The sequence below is a fragment of the Callospermophilus lateralis genome, chromosome X (genome assembly GCF_048772815.1).
Source record: "Callospermophilus lateralis isolate mCalLat2 chromosome X, mCalLat2.hap1, whole genome shotgun sequence".
Taxonomy (NCBI): domain Eukaryota; kingdom Metazoa; phylum Chordata; class Mammalia; order Rodentia; family Sciuridae; genus Callospermophilus; species Callospermophilus lateralis.
In genome coordinates, this window is record NC_135325.1 from 126,597,300 (window position 1) to 126,617,664 (window position 20,365).

Genomic DNA, 20,365 nt, shown 5'->3' on the forward strand with positions numbered 1-20,365 from the left:
GCCTCTACTTACCCCTCCCATGTTTTGCTCTGGGACAAAATTGAGGTAATTCCCTTGGTTTGTGCCATTTATCCTAATCCTAACATGGTGCCTGACATATAGTATAACTTGATACTTACTTGTATAGTTAAATTTCCATAGTGCCTTAAATACAACATTAATACTACTTAGCTAGAGATGGCCTCAAAAATCTAATTCAAGCAGGGGTTTTATCTTAAGTTTTGTCTTAAAATATGTTGTTTTCCCTAAAAATTTTTTAGTTGTAGTTGGACACAATACCTTTATTTATTTATTTATTTATTTATATGTGGTGCTGAAGATCGAACCCAGGGCCTCACATGTGGTAAGCAAACACTCTACCACTGAGCCACAACCCCAGCCCCTTCCCCTAAAATTTTATGAGTTATTTTTTTAGACCCTAAAATTCCTACCAGCATGATATAATAAGGAACCCAAATTTTACATCTTTTTGTGATCTCAAATTAATAAGTGACATGGTTTTAGAAAGGGCATCAGATTTTGTATAAATAATAGTTTGACACTTGCCTCTGGTTTCCCATTGCTATTCAGCCTTAACCGTATTGTTTTACTACTTTGAACCTGTTTCTTTAACTGAAATGAGAATGACACTACTTATGACAGAAAAAAAAAAAAGCATGCTTTCAGTATTGCAGGTATAGTACGTGCTTAGTAAGTGTTAGTTTCCCCTATGGCAGGAAGCCATCTATATATCATAGTGGTTAAAAGTCAGACTTGCCTTTTCCTTCAATCCCACTTTTAGAATAATGTTATTTTTCTCCACTTGAATTATCCCCTCCACCATTGTTTATCTGATGTCCTTATCAACTTTTAGTATCTGCTTTGGATATTACCTCCCTGTAGATTTTCCTAACTTCTACCCCAGAACAAAATTCGTGGAACTTTTCATCTGTATCCCCACAGCATATGTTGTACACATAGCTAATGTTTGCTCAGTACTCACTACTGCACAGTTATACAGTCTCCTAAGCATTTCACACAGTCTAACTCTTTTAATTCCCTGTAAGGAAAAGGCACTTTATTTTTAAAAAATTTTTTTTAGTTGTAGATGGACACAATACCTTTATTTATTTATTTATTTTCATGTGGTGCTGAGGCTCAAAACCAGTGCCTTGTACTGTGAGGCAAGTGCTCTGCCACCGAGCCACATCACAGCCAGAAAAGGCACTCTAATTTCATTATATAAATCAAGAAATTGAGGCAAGGAGAGGTCAACATATCTAGTATGTGGTAAAGCCAGTATTCAAACTAGGCAATTTCTGTCTCTTTTTAAAAATCTTTTTATTAGTTCATTCTAGTTGTACATTATAGTGGGGTTCATTTTTATATATTCACAAATGCATATAAGATAATTTGTTCCATTTAAGTCCCCAGTACTTCCCCTTTCTGTCCCCTTCTCCCTCCCCTTGGTCCCCTTCCTTTACTCTCTGAGTTGTCTATTTATTGTTGTTTTTGATTGGTGCATTGTAGCTATACATAAAAGTGAAATTCATTGTGATATATTCATACATGTACATGGCGTATCCTTGTCAGAAGTTATTTCTATTTTTGATGATTGCCATTCTAACTGGAATGATATAAAATGTCAATGTACTTGTTTTTTAAAAAAATATTTTTCATTGTAGATGGACACAATACCTTTATTTATTTATTTTTACATGGTGTTGAGGATTGAACCCAGGGCCTCACTGTGCTAGGCAATTGCTCTACCACTGAGACACAACCTTAGCCCCCCTCAATGTGGTTTTGATTTGCATCTTCCTGATTACTGAGGTGTTGAACAGTTTTTCATATATTTGTTGACTATTTATATTTCTTCTTTTGAGCAATGTCCGTTGAGGTCATTTTACCCATTTGTTGATCAGGTTATTTATATATTTTGGTGATTTTTCAGTTCTTTATATATTCTGACTATTAATCCCCTTTCAGAAGAGTAGCTGGGAAAGTTTTTTTGCCATTCTGTAGGCTCTCTCTTTATGCTCTTATTTGTTTCTTTTGCTTTTTAATGTGAGATTCATCCCACTTGGTAATTCTTGGTTTTATTTCTTGCTCTTTAGGAGTTTTGGTGAAGAAGTTCGCCTACACCAGTATGTTGAAGTGCTGACCCTATTTTTTTTCTAGAAGTTGCAATATTTATGGTCTATATTCTAGGTCTTTGATCTACTTTGAGTTGATTTTTGTGCAGAGTGAGGGATAGGGATACAGTTTCATTCTACATATGGATAACCAGTTTTCCCAGCACTATGTGTTAAAAAGTCTGTCCTTCTTCCAGTGTATGCTTTTGGCACATTTGTCAAGTATTAGATGACTATAAATATGTGAGTTTGTCTCTGTGTCTCCTATTTTGTTTCCAGTATCATGAAGGTTTTGTTACTATAGCTCTGTAGTATAATTTGAAGTCAGGTATTGTGATGGCTCCAGCATTGCTCTTTTGGCTTAGAATTGCTTTGGCTATTCTGGGTCTTTTATTCTTCCAAATGAATTCTAGAACTTTTTTTTTTCTAGTTCTATGAAAAATGTCATTGGTATTTTGATGGGGAATGCAGTGAATCTGTGTAATGATTTTGGTAGTATGACCATTTTAACAATATTAATTCTACCTATCCAAGAGCATGGGGAGGTCTTATCTTCTGAGGTCTTCTCTAATGTCTTCCTTCAGTAGAAGGAAGCATTTCATTGTAGAAGTATTTTATCTCCTTGGTTAAGTTTATTCCCCTGTGTCTTAACCACGTCTTAGGCTGCTACAATTCTCCTCGCTGAATTCTTGGTGAATTTAGCCTTGGTGGCATCATAGTTAAGTCCCTTGTTGTGTTTTTCTTTTTCTTCATGGACTTCTTTGAGCTAAAATATTCCTTATCAAGCATAAATATGAATAATGATGTGAAGGTCACGGAAATCATAAGATAATTGAAGTTTCTTATAATTAACTAAAGTTAACACATTCTAGGCAAGTGCTCTGCCGCTGAGCTACAGCCCCAGCCCCTCCATGTATTTTCATGTAGCTTCTGATCCTTATCTAATTAACTAGCTTTTTTTTCCAAAGACCAGGTATATATTTTTTGAAGAAATTTAGCATAGGTATTACTGTTTTTCTTTTGCTTAATTATTCATTTCAAAACAATTTTATTTTATTTGAACTTCTTGATACTTAAGGAAGCATTTGCAGTTTGCCTTGGAAACCTAATGATCATATTTAACATGCTTTCTATGGCAGAACATGTTGAATTAAAAATAAGTAGGAAAATTGATAATTTTGGCACACAACCTGTTGAATCATTTTGAGATTAGTGTGTATGAATAAGGAATATGTTTGGTTGCTGGTAAATTTTATATTTACTACTAGGGCCACATGGGAAATGCATAAAAACAGGAAAGGTCATCATTCCCCCCCTGTTTGTAAATGAAAATTAAATAGGTCTAGGTACACTGGTGCACACCTGTAATCCCAGTGATTTGGGAGGCTACGGAAGGAGGATTACAAGTTTGAGGCCAGTCTCAGTGACTAAGTGAGGCCCTTAGGCAACTTAGTGAGACTGTCTCAAAATAAACAATATAAAGGGCTGGGGATGTTGCTCAGTGGTAAAGCCCTCTGGGTTCAGTCTTCAGGCACAAAAAATAAATAATGAAAATGAATAAAATAGAATTGTGAAAGAATAATAAATTGGCTTCATAATGTATGTGTACTGTCTAAAAAGTCATATTTAACTTTATTTGGTACCAACAGGAATTGAACCCAGGAGCACTCAACCACTGCGTCACATTCCCAGCATATTGTTTTCTTTTTTTGGTACTGGTGATTGAATTCAGGGGCATTCAACCACTGAACCACGTTCACAGCCCCATTTTATATTTTATTTAGAGACAGGGTCTCACTGAGGTGCTTAGTGCGTCGCCATTATCGAGTCTGGCTTTGAACTCATGATCCTCCTGCCTCAGTCTCCTGAGCTGCTGCCAGCATATTTTTAAATTTGGGGTGGGGGTGGTAACAGGGATTGAACCCAGGGGAACTGGACCACTGAGTCACACCCCCAGCCCTATTTTGTATTTTATTTAGAGACAGGGTCTCACTGAGTTGCCTAGCGTCTCACCATTGCTGAGGCTGGCTTTGAACGTGATCTTCCTGCTTCAGCCTCCTCAGCCACTGGGATTACAGGCGTGTGCCACTGTGCCTGGCTTTTTAAATGTTTTATTTAGAGACAGGGTCTCACTAAGTTGCTTAGGGTCTCACTAAGTTACTGAGGCTGACTTTGAACTTGTGGTTCCCCTGCCTTAGCCTCCCCAGGTATTGGGCTGTGCCACAGGCATGTGCCACTGTGCCTGGCTGTTCTTTATCTGTTTTTTTTTTTAATTCTTTTTTTGTTGTAGCTGGACACAACACACAACATATTTATTTTATTTGTTCTTATTTTTATGTGGTGCTAGGGATGGAACCCAGTGCCTCACGCATGCCAGGCAAGCGCTTTACTACTGTGCCACAACCCGGCCACTAGTCTTTGTCTTTTTATAGTTACTCTTTTAGTTAACAACAGAACTTTGGGATAAACTTTTTTTAAAAAATATTTTAAAAACAAAGTTGTCAAAAACTCAGATTAAGTAGTATAAATTCTAAAATTTTCATGTTATTTTTGATCTTAAAGGAAGATGTAGACTCCTTCATGAAACAGCCTGGGAATGAGACTGCAGATACAGTACTAAAGAAGCTGGATGAACAATACCAAAAGTATAAGTTTATGGAACTCAACCTTGCTCAAAAGAAAAGAAGGTAAGTATAAAAATTTCTAAGTTTTAAAAAATTTTACATGACTTGAACTTTTTTTTATATTTATTTTTTAGTTTTAGGTGGATATAATATGTTTCTTTTATTTTTGTGTGGTGCTGAGAATCTAGCCCAGTGCTTCATGCATGTTAGGCGAGCACTCTACCACTGAGCCACCTCAGCCCATGACTTGAACTTTTAAAACATCGAGATATACTTTATATATAATGAAATGTCTGCTTGTCAAGTGTTCAGTTTGATAAATTTTGACAAATATATCCGATTCTGCCCAGAATTGATTCTTGTCCAGATCAATATCTTTCATTACCCCAGGAAGTTCCCTCTAAATCCTTCCCATTTATTCCCTCCCCAGCAACCTTTTGTTATCTGTTTGAACTTCATATGAGTAGAAGCATATAGTTTTGTGTCAACCTTCTTACACTTAGTATAATGCTTTAAAGAGTCAATCATGCTATTGTGTGTATCAGTAAATTAGTTCCTTTTTAGTGCTGAATTCCATTCCATTGTGTATAGGTATACTATGACTTTAGTATATTTTTATCTATTTTAATATTGATGGATATTTCAGTTATTTTCCTTTTTGGCTTTAAGTGTTTATGTGGACATATATTTTCATTTCTCCCGGGTAAATACTAGGGGTACAGTTGCTGAAGTTTAGGTTTGATTTTATGAGAAACTGCCAAAAGTCAATGTATAAGAATTCTAGTTGTTCTACATCCTTACAAACATTTAGTATTGCCAGTCAAAGATAATTTCAAAAACCAAAACCATTGAGTGAATATTAAAGACCTTATTCCAAAGAATCTAAGATTATGACATCTTAGATGTATAGTTCATTCTTCTAATTTTGCTAATGAGATGAAAGACCTACAGACCCACTTTCCCAATAATACATAATTAGTAGGTGTAGTCAAAGAAATCCTTATTCTCAACTCTTATTTCTCCATATCCTTTTATATAGCTCATAAAGTCAATTCCTTGTAATAAATATTTGTGGATATTTGCTATGTTTATGTCCCAGAATGCTTCTGTCAGTTAAATACTTAGGAAATTCTAACCATGTGCTAGATAACAATTTTGGGTGAAGTAAAGTCCGATACCAACTTTTAACATGGATACATCTTGGGGGGATTGAATTCTTTAAAGTACATAACGTAGAACAGTAGAGATGCTTTGGTACAATACAGTGAATTAGCATTGGGGAAGGAAGAGAGAGAGCAAAGAGTTTCAGGGGAAGTTCCAAGAGGACTAGATTGCTATAGAATTTCAAAGATTGGTTATGAGTTTAAAGACAGACTAGAGCAAGAAAGAGTAGTTTGGGCATAAGCAACACAATTTTGTTTTTATTTTTATTTTTGTTGTTGTTATTATTATTATTATTATTTTGTACTAGGGATTGAGCCCAGGGGTGCTTAACCGTTGAGCCATATCCCCAGCCCTTTTTAAAAAAATATCTATTTTTTAGTTGTAGATGGACACAATACCTTTATTTATTTGTTTTTTTTTTTTTATGTGGTGCTGAGGATCAAACCCAGGGCCTTGAACATGCTAAGTGAGTATTCTACCACTGAGCCACAACCCCAACCCTCCCCAGCCATTTTTTTAAAGAGAGAGAGAGAGATAGATACAGAGAGAGAGAGAGAGAGAATTTTTAATATTTGTTTTTTAGTTTTCAGTGGACACAACATCTTTATTTTTTTTTCATGTGGTGCTGAGGATCGAACCCAGCACCCCATGCATGCCAGGCGAGCGCACTACTGCTTGAGCCACATCCCCAGCCCTCCCCAGCCTTTTTAAATATTTTATTTAGAGACAGGGTCTTGCTCAGTTCCTCAGAGACTGTCTAAGTTGCTGAAGTTGGCTTTGAATTCGCGGTCCTCCTGCCTCAGCTTCTTGAGTTGCTGGGATTAAACTTTCTCATTTGATAATTGGAGAAATTTGAATATGGGGTGGGTATTACATGAGATAAAAAATCATAGACATGGAAAGATGAAAAATGTTAACAGAATCCAGAATAGGAAATACTAAGAATAGTATGCTCTCATATTGGCAAAAGTATAATTAATAGAAATACATATAATGATCTTCATTAAAGATGTATTATCAGGGATAATCTCTGGATGGTAAGAATGTGGTATTTTTAAAATTTTTATTCTTTAATTTTTCAACATGTACATGTACAGCTTTTTGTGATAATAAAATGAAGCCATTGGATTAGGTATCACCAATAGGGAGTTTAGATAGGAAAATGTGCCTTGAGGCCAAGCCATCTGAGATGGGGGCATGGGGAAGATTGGATGGAATAGGTTTGTTGAGGAGCTCTGAAGTTCAGAGATTCTTTTGGACATCCAAGTGGAAATGTTAAATAGACAATTAAATATATGAGTCTTTTTTCTTTAAGTTGTTGACAGACCTTTATTTTATTTATTTGTTTAGAGAGAGAAAATTTTTTTAATATTTATTTTTTAGTTTTCGGTGGACACAACATCTTTTTAATTTTTTTTTTTTTTAATGTGGTGCTGATGATCAAACCCAGCACCTCGTGCATGCCAGGCGAGTGCACTACCGCTTGAGCCACATCCCCAGCCCTATTTTATTTATTTTTATGCGGTGCTGAGAATTGAACCCAGTGCCTCACACATGCCAGGCAAGTGGGCTTCCACTGAGCCCCAGCCCCTGCCCCAGCTCCAAATATATGAGTCTTAATCCCTTAGAAATTTTTTTTTTTTATGTTTAGTGTGTGGGAGAATTCCAATTTATTTATTTTTATTTTATATTTTTGTGTGGTTCTGGGGATTGAACCCAGGGCCTCGTGCATGCAAAGCAAGCACTTTACCAACTGAGCTGCATCCCCAGCCCTGAATTTTTTTTTGTAAGTAAATATATTTATGGCTTACTATTGGCTTAGTATCACTTAATGTTAATATAGTCTGGTTTAACAATCTTTTTTCTTAATGCTTTTTGGTTTTTTTATCTTGTTTAGGAATTGTTTGCTTATCCCTAATTCATAAAGATAACTTCCTGTATTTTCTTCAAAAAGCTTTGTTATATATTTTACATGGAGATACTATAATCCTTGGGTTATTAAACATAGGTTGCTAAATTTCAAAGCAATGATGTGATTTTCAAGACCGTTTCTTTGTCTCATGTTTACTATAAAATGGTGGATCTATAGTTTGAAATATAAATTTAAATGTTTCTTTGTCACCCGGAGATAGAAATAGTAAATTGTTGGAATATAGACTATCTTTTCTTTCATGTGACTTTAATTAGGAGTTTTAGAATCTTCAGACTTCAAAAATAGAGACCCCACCCTGTGATTTCTCTCATTCTTTCCTGATGGTGTTTTTCTACTATTGAATCAGTAGCTGCTCAAAAATTGTTACATGGTAAACCAAAATTGGACTTTTTTTTAAAAGCAATTTTACAGTCTAGAAAGTACGAGAGGATTTTCAACTAAATAAATTGTCATTTACATACTCCTGTCAGTAAACAAACAAATAAAATAAATAAAAATAGGTGGATTGTCTTGATCACATTCAGACTTGATTTTTTGTTTTTTTTTTTTTTTGAACAGTACCTCTTCTTAGGTTTGTCTTTCATGAAGAGGCAGAGATATCCTTTGTCTTCCTTTTAGATGCTTAATGCCTAGGCCCATTAATTTTGAATTGCAAAATGATGATGTTCTACTGTTTCTTTTTCATTTATTAGTAAACTGGCATATTTATTTTCTTAATTTTTTTTTAGTTGTAGACGGACACAATATCTTTATTTTTATTTATTTACTTTTATGTGGTGCTGAGGATTGAACCCAGGGTCTCCCATATGTGAGGCGAGCGTTTCTACCACTGAGCTACAACCCCAGCTCTAAGTTGGCATATTTCTATAAAAATAAATGCCTCCCCGCATGTGCTATTTGGCAAAACTGTCTGCACAAAATCAGTTCATTTCTCAAAGTTTCTTTCTTAGCAAGAGTTAGCCCCATACTTCCTATCACCTTAGTAAGTCTCTGATCAGTCTTCCAGAAGAGGATTCGAATATTTTCTCTGGCTATTGGGAGTGGATAGAGGTGGGAATGCTGGTTTGCTGCCAGCTATTCATCTTACACCAAACACTTTGTGTCTCTTTTTGTATTTTTTACTCTAGATACATGGCATTTGAGGAGTATTAGGTCTTCTTGGTTTTAATCCTATATATAATAATGCTTAATAGTATCAGAGTCTGATTTTTTTTGTTCACTTATAGTAGCCCTCGCTTTTCTTTAGACTAATATTTTGTTGGTGTGTCTTTTTCTAATTTCTTTCAACCTATTTATTGTATCTAAATGTATTCTTTTTTTAATATTTATTTTTTAGTTTTAGTTAGACACAATAATTTTATTTATTTATTTTTATGTGGTGCTGAGTATTAAACCCAGGGCCTTGCACATGCTAAGCGAGCACACTACCTTTGAGCCACAACTCCAGCCCCTCTAAACATATTCTTGTAAACAACATATGGTGGTTGTTTTTAATGCTAGCCTTTTTAGATAATTTGTCTTTTGGTTACTTTAAAAATCAACTATTCTTTTGTTATTTCAGTATAATTTGTCTTTTTGTGGATATTTTCTTAAACTAGTTGACATATGTTAGTTTCCTGTAATTATGGATGCCTGTCTACTTTGCCTTTATACATGGAAGTTTTTGCTTTTGTCAGGAGCTATGAGTTGATACCAGTTTCAGACCACTTGAATCTAGTTCCAGGTTCTTACATTTCATCTGTGAACTGGGCTCAGGTTTGCAGTTGGAATGTGCACCTGTTCTCATTGACACTACTACCTTCACTCAACTTAGAGTCTTTTCTGGTTATTTCCCTTTTTATTTTTTCTGGAATTTATCTCACCCCCGTGATATCAGCTGCATAGCAGTTCTGTTTTTGTGCATGATCTATATGGAGTTTGAATGCTAAACCTTTTCTTTATATTTGTTATAAATCTTTTCTTGCAGTCTGTAATTTAATTTTACCTTCAAGCTGTTTAAAGTTTTTAATATTTCATAATTCTCTATGTATAATCTCCTGTTTTCATTGACTATTTTTCAAACTTTTTTTATACCTTCATTTTATTTATTTATTTTTATGTGGTGCTGAGGATTGAATGTCTCACTTGCTAGGCGAGCACTCTGCCACTGAGCCACAACCCCAGCCCCAAACTTTTGTTTTTTTAATATTTTTAGTTGTCAGTGGACCTTTATTTTATTTTTTATATGTGATAATGGGAATTAAACCCAGTTCCTCACACATGCTAGGCGAACACTCTACCACTGATCCACAACCCCAGCCCCCAAACTTTTTTTTAAACAATAATAGGGATCAAGCTCAAGGTTGCTCTACCATGAAACTATATCACTAGCTCTTTTTAGTTTTTTATTTTGAGGTAGGGTCTGCCTAAGTTGTTAAGGTTGGCCTCAAACTTGTGATCTTCCTGCCCCAACCTCTTCAGTCACTGGGTTCATAGATATAAGCCACAATGCTTAGCTTTTTTCCCTCTAATTTGATTTTGTCTTTGTAACTACCACATAATAATTGACATTATTTATAGAGTACAGTGTGATATTTCAATATATGTATATAATGTGTAATGATCAAATCAATGTAATTAGCATTTGCATCTCCTTATCATGTCTTTATTTGGAGCCTTAAAGCTCCTCTCTTCTAGTTCTTTGTAAAATATAAAATAAATTGTTTTAAACTATAGTCACTCTACTGTGATATAAACTACTAGAATTTATTCCTCCTGTGTAACTGTATTTTGATGCCCTTTGTCTATCCTCCCTCTATTCCCCTTCCTCACTTGTAGTAATCACTATTTTGTTCTTTTCTTCTTTGTGATCAATTTTTTTTAGATTCCCAAAATGTTAGACAACATGTGATATTTGTCTTTCTTTTTTTAATATTTATTTTTTAGTTGTAGTTGGACTCCATACCTTTATTTTATTTATTTTTATGTGGTGCTGAGGAATGAACCCAGGGCCTCACATGTGCCAGGCGAGTGCTCTACCACTGAGCCACAACCCTAGCTCAATATTTATCTTTCTATGTGTGGCTTATTTCACTTAGTATAATGTCTTCCAGGTCCATCAAGTTGGCAGAGGTAAAAAGATTTCATTCTTGTTTAATGGCAGAATAATATTCCACTGTCGTACCACATTTTCTCCACCCTTTCACCTGTTGGTTGATTTCATATCTCGGCTATTGTAAACAGTCCTGCAGTAAACATGGGCATGCATCATTTCCTTTGGCTATATACCCAGAATTAATTTAGGTATGATAATCTCCTTTTTGATATGTGAATCTGAGGCCTTTAATCAATCTTTAATCTTGGAGATTTTGTGGTTATCATCTTTCTTCTCTGTAAATTTTTTTCTTTCTCCTGGGATATCTTGTTTATGGATGTTGAACACTTGTAATTCTACCATCCATTTCTCTTTATTATTACCTTTTTTTTTTTTTAACTGTCTTCGTCATTTGTTTTTTGGCAACTAGATGGATATCCATGTGTTCTTTTTTTGATACTGGCAGTTGAACCTAGGGGCACTTATCACTGAGCTACATCCCTAGCCCTTTTTTAAAAAATTTGAGACAGTCTCACTAAGTTGCCGAGGCTGGCCTCAGTCTTGTGATCCTCTTTCCTCAGCCTCCCATATCACTGAGATGACAGGCCTATGCCTTTGCACCTGACTTTATGTTTTCTTTATTTCATCTCTTATGTTTTTGTACCTTGTATTTTTTTTATTGTTATTGTTGTTACCAGGAATTTAACCCCGGGGGTACTTAAACCACTGAGCCACATTCCCAACCTTTTTTTTTTTTTTTTTGTACTTTTATTTAGACACAGGGTTTTACTAAGTTTCTTAGGGCCTCACTAAGTTGCTAAGGCTGGTTTTGAACTTGAGATCCTCCTGCCTCAGCCTCCCGAGCTGCTGGGATTACAGACATATGCCACCGTACCCAGCTGTAACTTGTAGTTTTGGATTGTTCTTAACAACTATTTGCTCCTTCTTTGTATTGACCAATATTCTTTCTTTTCTCTTTAAGATGTTTTTAAATACTTACTGTATGTTTTCTTTGAGTATTTGTTTGTTTAATGTGATAGATTGTTGGGTTTGTGTCTTTATATTATTATAGTGGAGTTTATCACATTTGCATTTGTTTTCTGTCAGCTCGTATTCCTTCAGGGATATCACCTGCTTTTGCCATTATATGGAGGGTAGGAATAATTTAAGTTCCTCTTGGTGGTAGATAGGAGTGGAAGAATGCTGCTGGTGTTATATAGTCTAGGGTATAGCCACCAGACAAATACTCCCTCTCCCCAATCAGGTAATACTGTTTCTGAGGGATTCTTTCTGTTCCCAGGCCCTTGGCTTTCTTTCTTTTTAAAAATTTTTTAAATTTGTTTTAGTTAGTTATACATGAAAGTAGAATGCATTTATGCACTTTGATATATCATGCATAGATAGGATATAATTTCTCATTTTTCTGAGTGTACATGTTGTAGAATCATGTTGTTCATGCAGTCACATATATACATACGGTAATAATGTCTGTTTCATTCTACTATCTTTCCTATCCTCACATCCCCTCCCTACCCCTCCCTTCTACCTAATCTAAGGTAACCCTATTCTTCCCTAGTGCCCTCCACCTTATTGTGAATTAGTATCCGCATACTAGAGAAAACATTTGGTCTTTGGTTTTATGGGATTGGCTTATTTTGCTTAGCATGATATTCTCCAACTTCAACCATTTACTGGAAAATGCCATAATTTTACTCTTCTTTAAAGCTGAGTAATATTCCATTGAGTATATATACCATATTTTCTTTATTCATTAAAATCAACACCCATAATTCAAATGTATTCTTAGACATCAGCGATGAATACACTGAAAGAGCAATTAGGAAAACTACTCCATTCATGATAAGCCTCCAAAAAAATACCTGGGAATCAATCTAACAAAAGAGGTAAAAGACCTTTACAATGAAAACTACATAACAATAAAGAAAGAAATTGATGAAAACCTCAGAAGATGGAAAGATCCACCTTGCTTCTTGATAGGCAGAATTAATATTGTCAAAATGGCCATACTACCAAAAGCACTGTACAGATTTAATGCAATTCCTATTAAAATCCCAATGACATTGTTCATAGAAATAGAAAAAGCAATCATGAAACTTATTTGGAAAAATAAAAGACCCAGAATAGCTAAAGCAGTTCCAAGCAGGAAGAGTGAAGCAGGTGGCATCACTATACCAGACCTTAAACCATACTACAGAGCTATAGTAACAAAAACAACATGGTATTGGTACCAAAATAGACTTGTAGACCAATGGTACAGAATAGAGGACACGGAGACAAACCCACATAAATACACATATCTCATACTAGACAAGGGCACCAAAAACATGCACTGGAGAAAAGATAGCCTCTTCAATAAATGGAGTTGGGGAAACTGGAAATCCATATGTAGCAAAATGAAATCAAACCTCTATCTATCTCTCACCCTGCACAAAAATCAACTCAAAGTGGATCAAAGACTTAGTCACTAGAACAGAGACCCTGAGCCGAATAGAAGAAAAAATAGGCCTTGGCTTTCTTTACTGTCATTATCCCAGGGAAGAGGAGTGGGGTGAAAATAGATCTGTTGGGGGCCAGTACTTGTTACTTTCAGCTTCACTGCTTGGCCCTCTTCCTGCCTCTGGCCAATTTTTGTCCTTTTTCTATCCTGTATCAGTGATGGGATAGATTCAGAAGGCATTTGTGTGATTTGATACATTTTTTTTTAACAATGTGACAAGTGTACACACTAAGAAGATGCCACTATGATTTGCCTGGCATTTAGCTGACTCTGATGTGCTTGTAATGAATATGCTTGCCAGAAGCAGCTGCATGCAGCACTGGGTGGAGAGTTGGTGGTTTCAAATTTGGTGTATAATGTATTCGAATGTGGGTTTTTTTTTTTTTTGTACTGGGAATTGAACCCAGGAATACTTAGCCACTGAGCCACATCCTCATCCCTATTTTGCATTTTATTTAGATACAGGGTCTCACTGAGTTGCTTAGCACCTAGATTTTGCTGAGGCTGGCTTTGCACTTGTGATCCTCCTGCCTCAGCCTCCTGAGCTGCTGGAATTACAGGGGTGCACCACCACGCCCGCCTGAATGTATGAATGTATGTTTTTTTTTTTTTAATATTTTTATTAGTTGATGAATTTTTTTATTTATTTGTATGTGGTGCTGAGAATTGAACCCAGTATGTCACACATGCTGGGCAAGCACTCTACTACTGAGCCATAACCCCAGCCCCTGTTATTTTTAAGATTACCTTTAAAATTAATCTATTTAAAATACAAGTCTAATCAAATGGAGAATCTCTGAATCACCTCTGTGGAATATGGTCTGCTTCTAGAAATGTTTATTAACAGTGGGAATTTTGAAGTATAGAACAGGGCTTTGTTCAAAACATGCATTCTATACATCTTTATTATTATATCTTAAATATTTTATTAAATGTTTATGCCTTTAATATTTTAAAATGTTTTATTAAATGCATTTTATTTTTTGAAGTATTTTATTAAATATTTTATTTTTATAAACATTTGTATCTTTCTTTAAAGGTTGATGGACTTTTATTTTATTCATTTATTTATATGTGGTGCTGAGAATGATCCCAGTGCCTCACACATGCCAGGCAAGCACTCTATCACTGAGCCACAACCCCAGCCCCAACATTTGTATCTTAAGTACTTTGTGTTACATCTAAAATTTCCTAAATATTTTAAAAAATTAAATTTATGAAATAAGATTAGTATATATTAAGTATTTTATATTTATAATTAGTCTTCAAGAATATACAGTAGGGGCTGGGGCTAGTTGGTAGAGTGCTTACCTTGTATACACAAGGCCCTAGGTTCAATCCCCAGCACTACAAAAAAAAAAAAAAAAAAAAAAAGAACATATTAATAGACAAGGTAAAGTTAGTAAGACGATGTCTTGGTGTTTATTTTTACTTGTGAAATAGTATATTAACCTTTTTCTTGTTCATAGGCTAAAAGGTCAGATTCCTGAAATTAAGCAGACTCTGGAGATTCTAAAATACATGCAGAAGAAAAAAGTAAGTGCATTTTTCTATAAAATACAAGTAAACCAGAATAAATTAGCAGAGTTTCATCTTCCTTGATTCTTTGGTATTTGATCTGTGCTGTAGGATCCATTCTTCCTTCTTGAGCATATACACTAATGTACTAGAATTTTGTGTAAAAATTGTGGCTTTGTGACTTTTCCTTAAAAGGCTAGCACTTGGATTACTTTATTTATATGTAGTGTTTACAAAATTTAAATATAATCAGAAATTGTTTTAAGTTATTTTGAGGTGGTAACATCACAGTTTTCTTTTTTGGGGGGTGGGGTGGGTAAAAGGGATTGAACTCAGGGGCACTTGGCCACTGAGCCATATCTGTATTTTATTTAGAGACAGGGTCTCACTGAGTCACTTAGCTCCTTGCTTTTGCTGGGCTGGCTTTGGACTCACGATCCTCCTATCCTCCTGCCTCAGTTTCCTGAGCATCTGGAATTGTAGGCATGTACCACCACACATGGCCAGTTTTTTTGTTTTTTTTTTTTATAGTGATGGTTGTCCTTCCTAAGAATAAGGAGTAAGCCCAAGATTTATAGAGCTTGAAAAAATCTTAAGCAATTACCATTTTCAGGTTCTTATTTCATAGTTTAGGAAATAACTACTTAGAAGTTAGTTATGCTTAGTTGGTTTCACATAGCTACTTAGTACTGGAAGAACTAATTTTGAGTCTTCCAAGTCTCAATTCAGTATTCATTAAATAAAATCAGGCTGTAAAGATTAAATGTTAAAAAAAATATTCATTTTTTAGGGCTGGAGATGTGGCTCAAGTGGTAGCGTGCTTGCCAGGCATGCGTGCAGCCTGGGTTCAATCCTCAGCACCACATACAAATAGGGATGTTGTGTCCACTGAAAACTAAAAAATAAATATTAAAAAATTCTCTCTCTCTCTCTTCTCTTTAAAAAATATTCATTTTTTAGCTTTAGGTGGACATAATATCTTTATTTTATTTTTATGTGGTACTAAGGATCGAACCCAGTGCCTCACACATGCCAGGTGAGCATGCTACTACTTGAGCCATATCCCCAGCCCCAAGATTAAATTTTATAAGAATATTGTTTTGAACAGATTGTGTACACATGTGATTTATTATTTGAAGAATAACTAGATTTCTAGTAGATTATTATATGTGGTGAATTTTTTGAGAGACTTCAGAACCTGAATTGGGCATGAAGCACTGATGAAGTAAAAATAACAGCTAATTCTTCTATAATATTGATATAATTCATATGTGCCAGGCACTGTTCTGTGTGTAAGCATTAGGGAAGTCAGTGCTTACCTTTGCCTTTGCCCTGGTACTGGGAATTAAACTCAGGAGCATTCTACCTCTGAGTTATATCCACAGCTCATTTTATTTTTTATTCTGTGACGGGGTCTCACTAAGTTGCCCACGTTAGCCTGGAACTTGGCATTCTATTGCCTTAGCACCCCTTAAGTCACTGGGATTATAGGTGTATGCCACTATACTGGCTGTGCGAGGATGGTTATTTTTTAATTTTATAGGTGAGGAACATGAGGCATGGAAAGATTAAGTCAGATGCCAAAATTGACATAGCTGGTAAGTAGCTGAACCAGAGTCCATGCCCAGCCATCTGGCAGTAGTGTTCATTTCTTTTACCTTTACTTTTACATTTAGTTCACATGATGGTATTGTTTTAAATGTCTTAGGTCCAGCTATGGAATTTCTTCTTTATAACTTTGATATCAAACTGGTTTGTTTTTGGCACTGTCATTTTTTTTTTAAAGGAGTCCACCAGTTCACTAGAGACCAGATTCTTATTGGCAGATAACCTGTACTGCAAAGCTTCGGTTCCTCCTACTGATAAAGTTTGTCTGTGGTTGGGGGTAAGTAAATGCTGAAGCCACAGCTGACGTATTTGTAAACCAGTGTGTTTTGCATAGCAAACCAGTATTGCTTGAAATGTGTAAAAGTGTTTATCCCTCATTGTGGAAGGAAGGAATGGACAAACATTTTTTGTAAGGGAGATATAATTCAATCTGTAATAATTTATTCCTTATAAGGTTACATTCACAGGTATCAGGGGTTAGGATTTCAGTGTATGTTTTGAATTTACACAGTTCAACTCATAATTACATTTTAATTCACCCTCAGTTCTGTCCTTGCCTTCCTAAATTTTTTCTAGCACAGTGGACACAGTGATCCATTAAAATCTGTCAAGTGATTCCATATTCTGTCCAAAAATTTCCAGTGGTTTCTCATCTCATTCTGAGGAAAAGCCCAAGTTCTTTGAATGGCTTACAAATGCCTCCAGTTTGGTACTCCTTGATACTTCTCTTGCGTAATACCTTACTTCCTTGGTTGGCTACACTTAGACTTCTTGTTTGACCTAGACAATGCCTGGAATGGCCCTGCCTCAAAGATTTTATTCTGGCTCTTTCCTCTACTCAAGTTGCTAGATTTAAACATGTCAGATTATGTTACTAGGACTTTAGTAGTTTCCCCTGTCATAAGCTAGTCCCATTTCCTCTCTGGCACTACTTGACTTTTCACTTAGCATTACATACCTTTTCTTTTGAGTAGTATTAGAATTTGCTACTTGGTTTAGTTGGCTTCTTGTTATTGTGTGGCAGGGCTATGGCATAATAATAATATTAGGTTGTTTTTATGTTTGTTTTAGAGGGAACAGTGCTATATAAAAAAGTGCACATATAAAATATTTATTTTTTGTATATGCTTTAATTTTTTTTTTTCTGGGAAAAATACCAAGGGCCTCACTCATGCTAGGCAAGTGCTCTACCACTCAGCCACGTCACTAGCCCTGTATGCCACTTTGAGATGGAATTGTTGGGTCTAACAATAAATGTGTGTGTGTATACACACACATGCACACACAACACAAAACATTTAATATTTTGAAAGATACTGCTGCATTGCTCTCAACAAAGACTATACCAATTTACATTTTTCTCCCACAGTGTATAAAGTATCCTTTTATTGACAACATTTAGATTTTTGTTAATTTTTTACATGGAAATGCTATCAAAATTTTTTGTTTGACAAAATGATCATTTGTATTTCTCTTCAATTTGCCTGCCTGATTATGTCCTTGCTATATTTCTCTGTTATAGTCTTTGTTTGCTTATTAATAGATATTTAGATCTTTATATATTATGTATTTGGGATACAGTCTTTTATATAATGCAGATATTTATTATGCGGTGTTGCTTGTCTTTTGTTTATGGTACTTCTTATAGAGAACTTTTAATTTTTTTAAAAAGATATATTATTAGTTGTTGATGGACCTTTATTTATTTGTATGTGGTGCTGAGGATCGAACCCAGTGCCTCACACATGCCAGGCAAGCATTCTACCACTGAGCCACAGCCCCAGCCCTTGAGAACTTTTCATTTTTAATATAATAAAGTTCATTAAGCATTTATGATTTCATTTATGTTAACTGCACTGCTTTCACTCAGTTCTTAAATATATAAATAGGTTTCTGATATTTTTTGCTCAAATACTCATTTGTTGAGGATCATGTGAAAAGGCAAGCTATTCAATAAAATAAGGGGTATATAAAATAGTTTTTTCTGAGAATAGAATACCCAGTGGCCAATAGCCACATGAAAATTGTTTAGCTTCATTAGCAAACAGGGAGATGCAAATTAAAAGCACTGTGCATTTGCATTCGCACTTACCAGAATGGCAGGGCAAAACAGACTAAGCATCACTAATTCCCAAATCTGAAATCCTGAATGCTCCAGCGTCTAAAATTTTCTCTTTTGTCATCTCCTGTCTATATGTCAGAAGTCCGGATATACCTGGATGGGTCCTCTGGTCAGGTTCTCACAAGGCCAGCATTAAAGTACCAGGAAGGATGTAGTCCTTATTAGAAGCTTGGGGGTGAATCCACTTCAGTCTCATTCAGATTGTTGTCAGATTGTAGTTCTGTGTGGTTGTAGGTCTGAGATCCCTGTTTTCTTGGATCCCTGGCTTCTAGAGGCCACCTACATTCCTTGGCTCTTAGACCTTTTCTGTCTTTAAAGAAGCAGTGAATATCGTCTTAAACTTCAAATCTTTCCAGCTTTTCCTTCTGCCACTAGAGAAAGTTCTCTGATCTGAAGAGCTCATGTAATTACATTAGACCTATTCAGGTAATACCCATTCATTAGCATTAACAGACAAATGATATACCTCATCAGACTCAAATGTTCCAGGGATTAGGCTAGGACAATGTGGGTTTAGGGAGTCCTAATTCTGTATACTGCAGAAATCAGTCATGAAAGAACACATATTATTTGATTCCATTTGTGTAAAGTTCAAACATAGGCCAAATTACACTGTTAGAAGCCAGAAAAATGGTTCCCTTTGGGATTAAGAAGTTGGTGATTTACTAGAAGGATCCATGAGGAGCCTTCTGGAATGCTGATGAACATGTCTTTGTTGATCTAGATGCTGGTCCCATGGGTGTTATGAGTTTGTGAAGATGCATAAAGTTGTATATTTATGATGTGCCAACTTTTCTGTATGTATATATGTTTACATATAGACAAAATAAGAAAACTGCACAAAACAAATTACAAGTTAATTTTTTACCAGTCAGGGTTCCACTAGAGAAACAGAACCAGTAGGATATGGCTAGCCTACATATAAACTTGTGTACTAACATACAAGTTGGTGTGTGTATTTGTGTGTAATAACTCATGAATTCATAGTGTTCTTTCCAGTTCAAATTCAGGGCAACAAAGGTTTTTTGTTTTTTTTTTAATATTTATTAGCTTTTGGTGGACACAATCTTTATTTTATTTTTCTGTGGTGCTGAGGATCGAACCCAGTGCCTCACGCATGCCAGGCAAGCACACTATTACGTAAGCCATATCCCCAGCCCCGGCAACAGAGTTTTTACTCAACTTATTCCTCTGTTTCTTCTGTATTCTATATTGAGAGTATCTGGTTCTCAAAATACCAGAGGTGATAGAATTACACTGTGTAATATTATTTATTTGTTTTATCCCTTATCATACAAAAAAATGTTCTTAGAATAACATGACCAAATGCTGTTATAGTAATGTTTTTCATGTATTCTTTCTGTCCTTTCCCATTCTTTACAGGGATGTGCTCATATTATCCATAATGGTGCCCAAAGCCATTATGTACTCTGCTTTCTCTCTCTTGCTTACTTGTGCCCTTCATTTACCCTTGTTCTCTCTGAAAATATGTATAGAATGCATATCACTATCATCATACTGATATTCCCCTAGTTATTTTGGTTGTCTGATACTCATTCTCTCCTACATTCCTTCAGATTTTGGGACACAACATGCCTTGAGTTCTCAAATGTTACTAACAGTTATTCTGTACTTAAAAATTTTGTACTTAAAAATCACTCTTGCTGAATATAAAACCCTCAGCTCACATT

At 35.3% G+C, this 20,365-nt stretch overlaps 1 protein-coding gene across 1 annotated transcript in view; it reads left to right on the forward strand.

Annotated features, from left to right (window-relative positions):
• The window catches only part of Vbp1 (VHL binding protein 1), a 34,641-nt gene that overhangs the window by 1,436 nt on the left and 12,840 nt on the right, over positions 1 to 20,365 (forward strand). Inside the window, exons 2-4 of the mRNA XM_077106802.1 lie at positions 4,677 to 4,801; positions 14,896 to 14,962; positions 16,731 to 16,829. Coding sequence (XP_076962917.1) covers positions 4,677 to 4,801; positions 14,896 to 14,962; positions 16,731 to 16,829 — 291 coding nt within the window. The remainder of the gene's footprint in view (positions 1 to 4,676; positions 4,802 to 14,895; positions 14,963 to 16,730; positions 16,830 to 20,365) is intronic.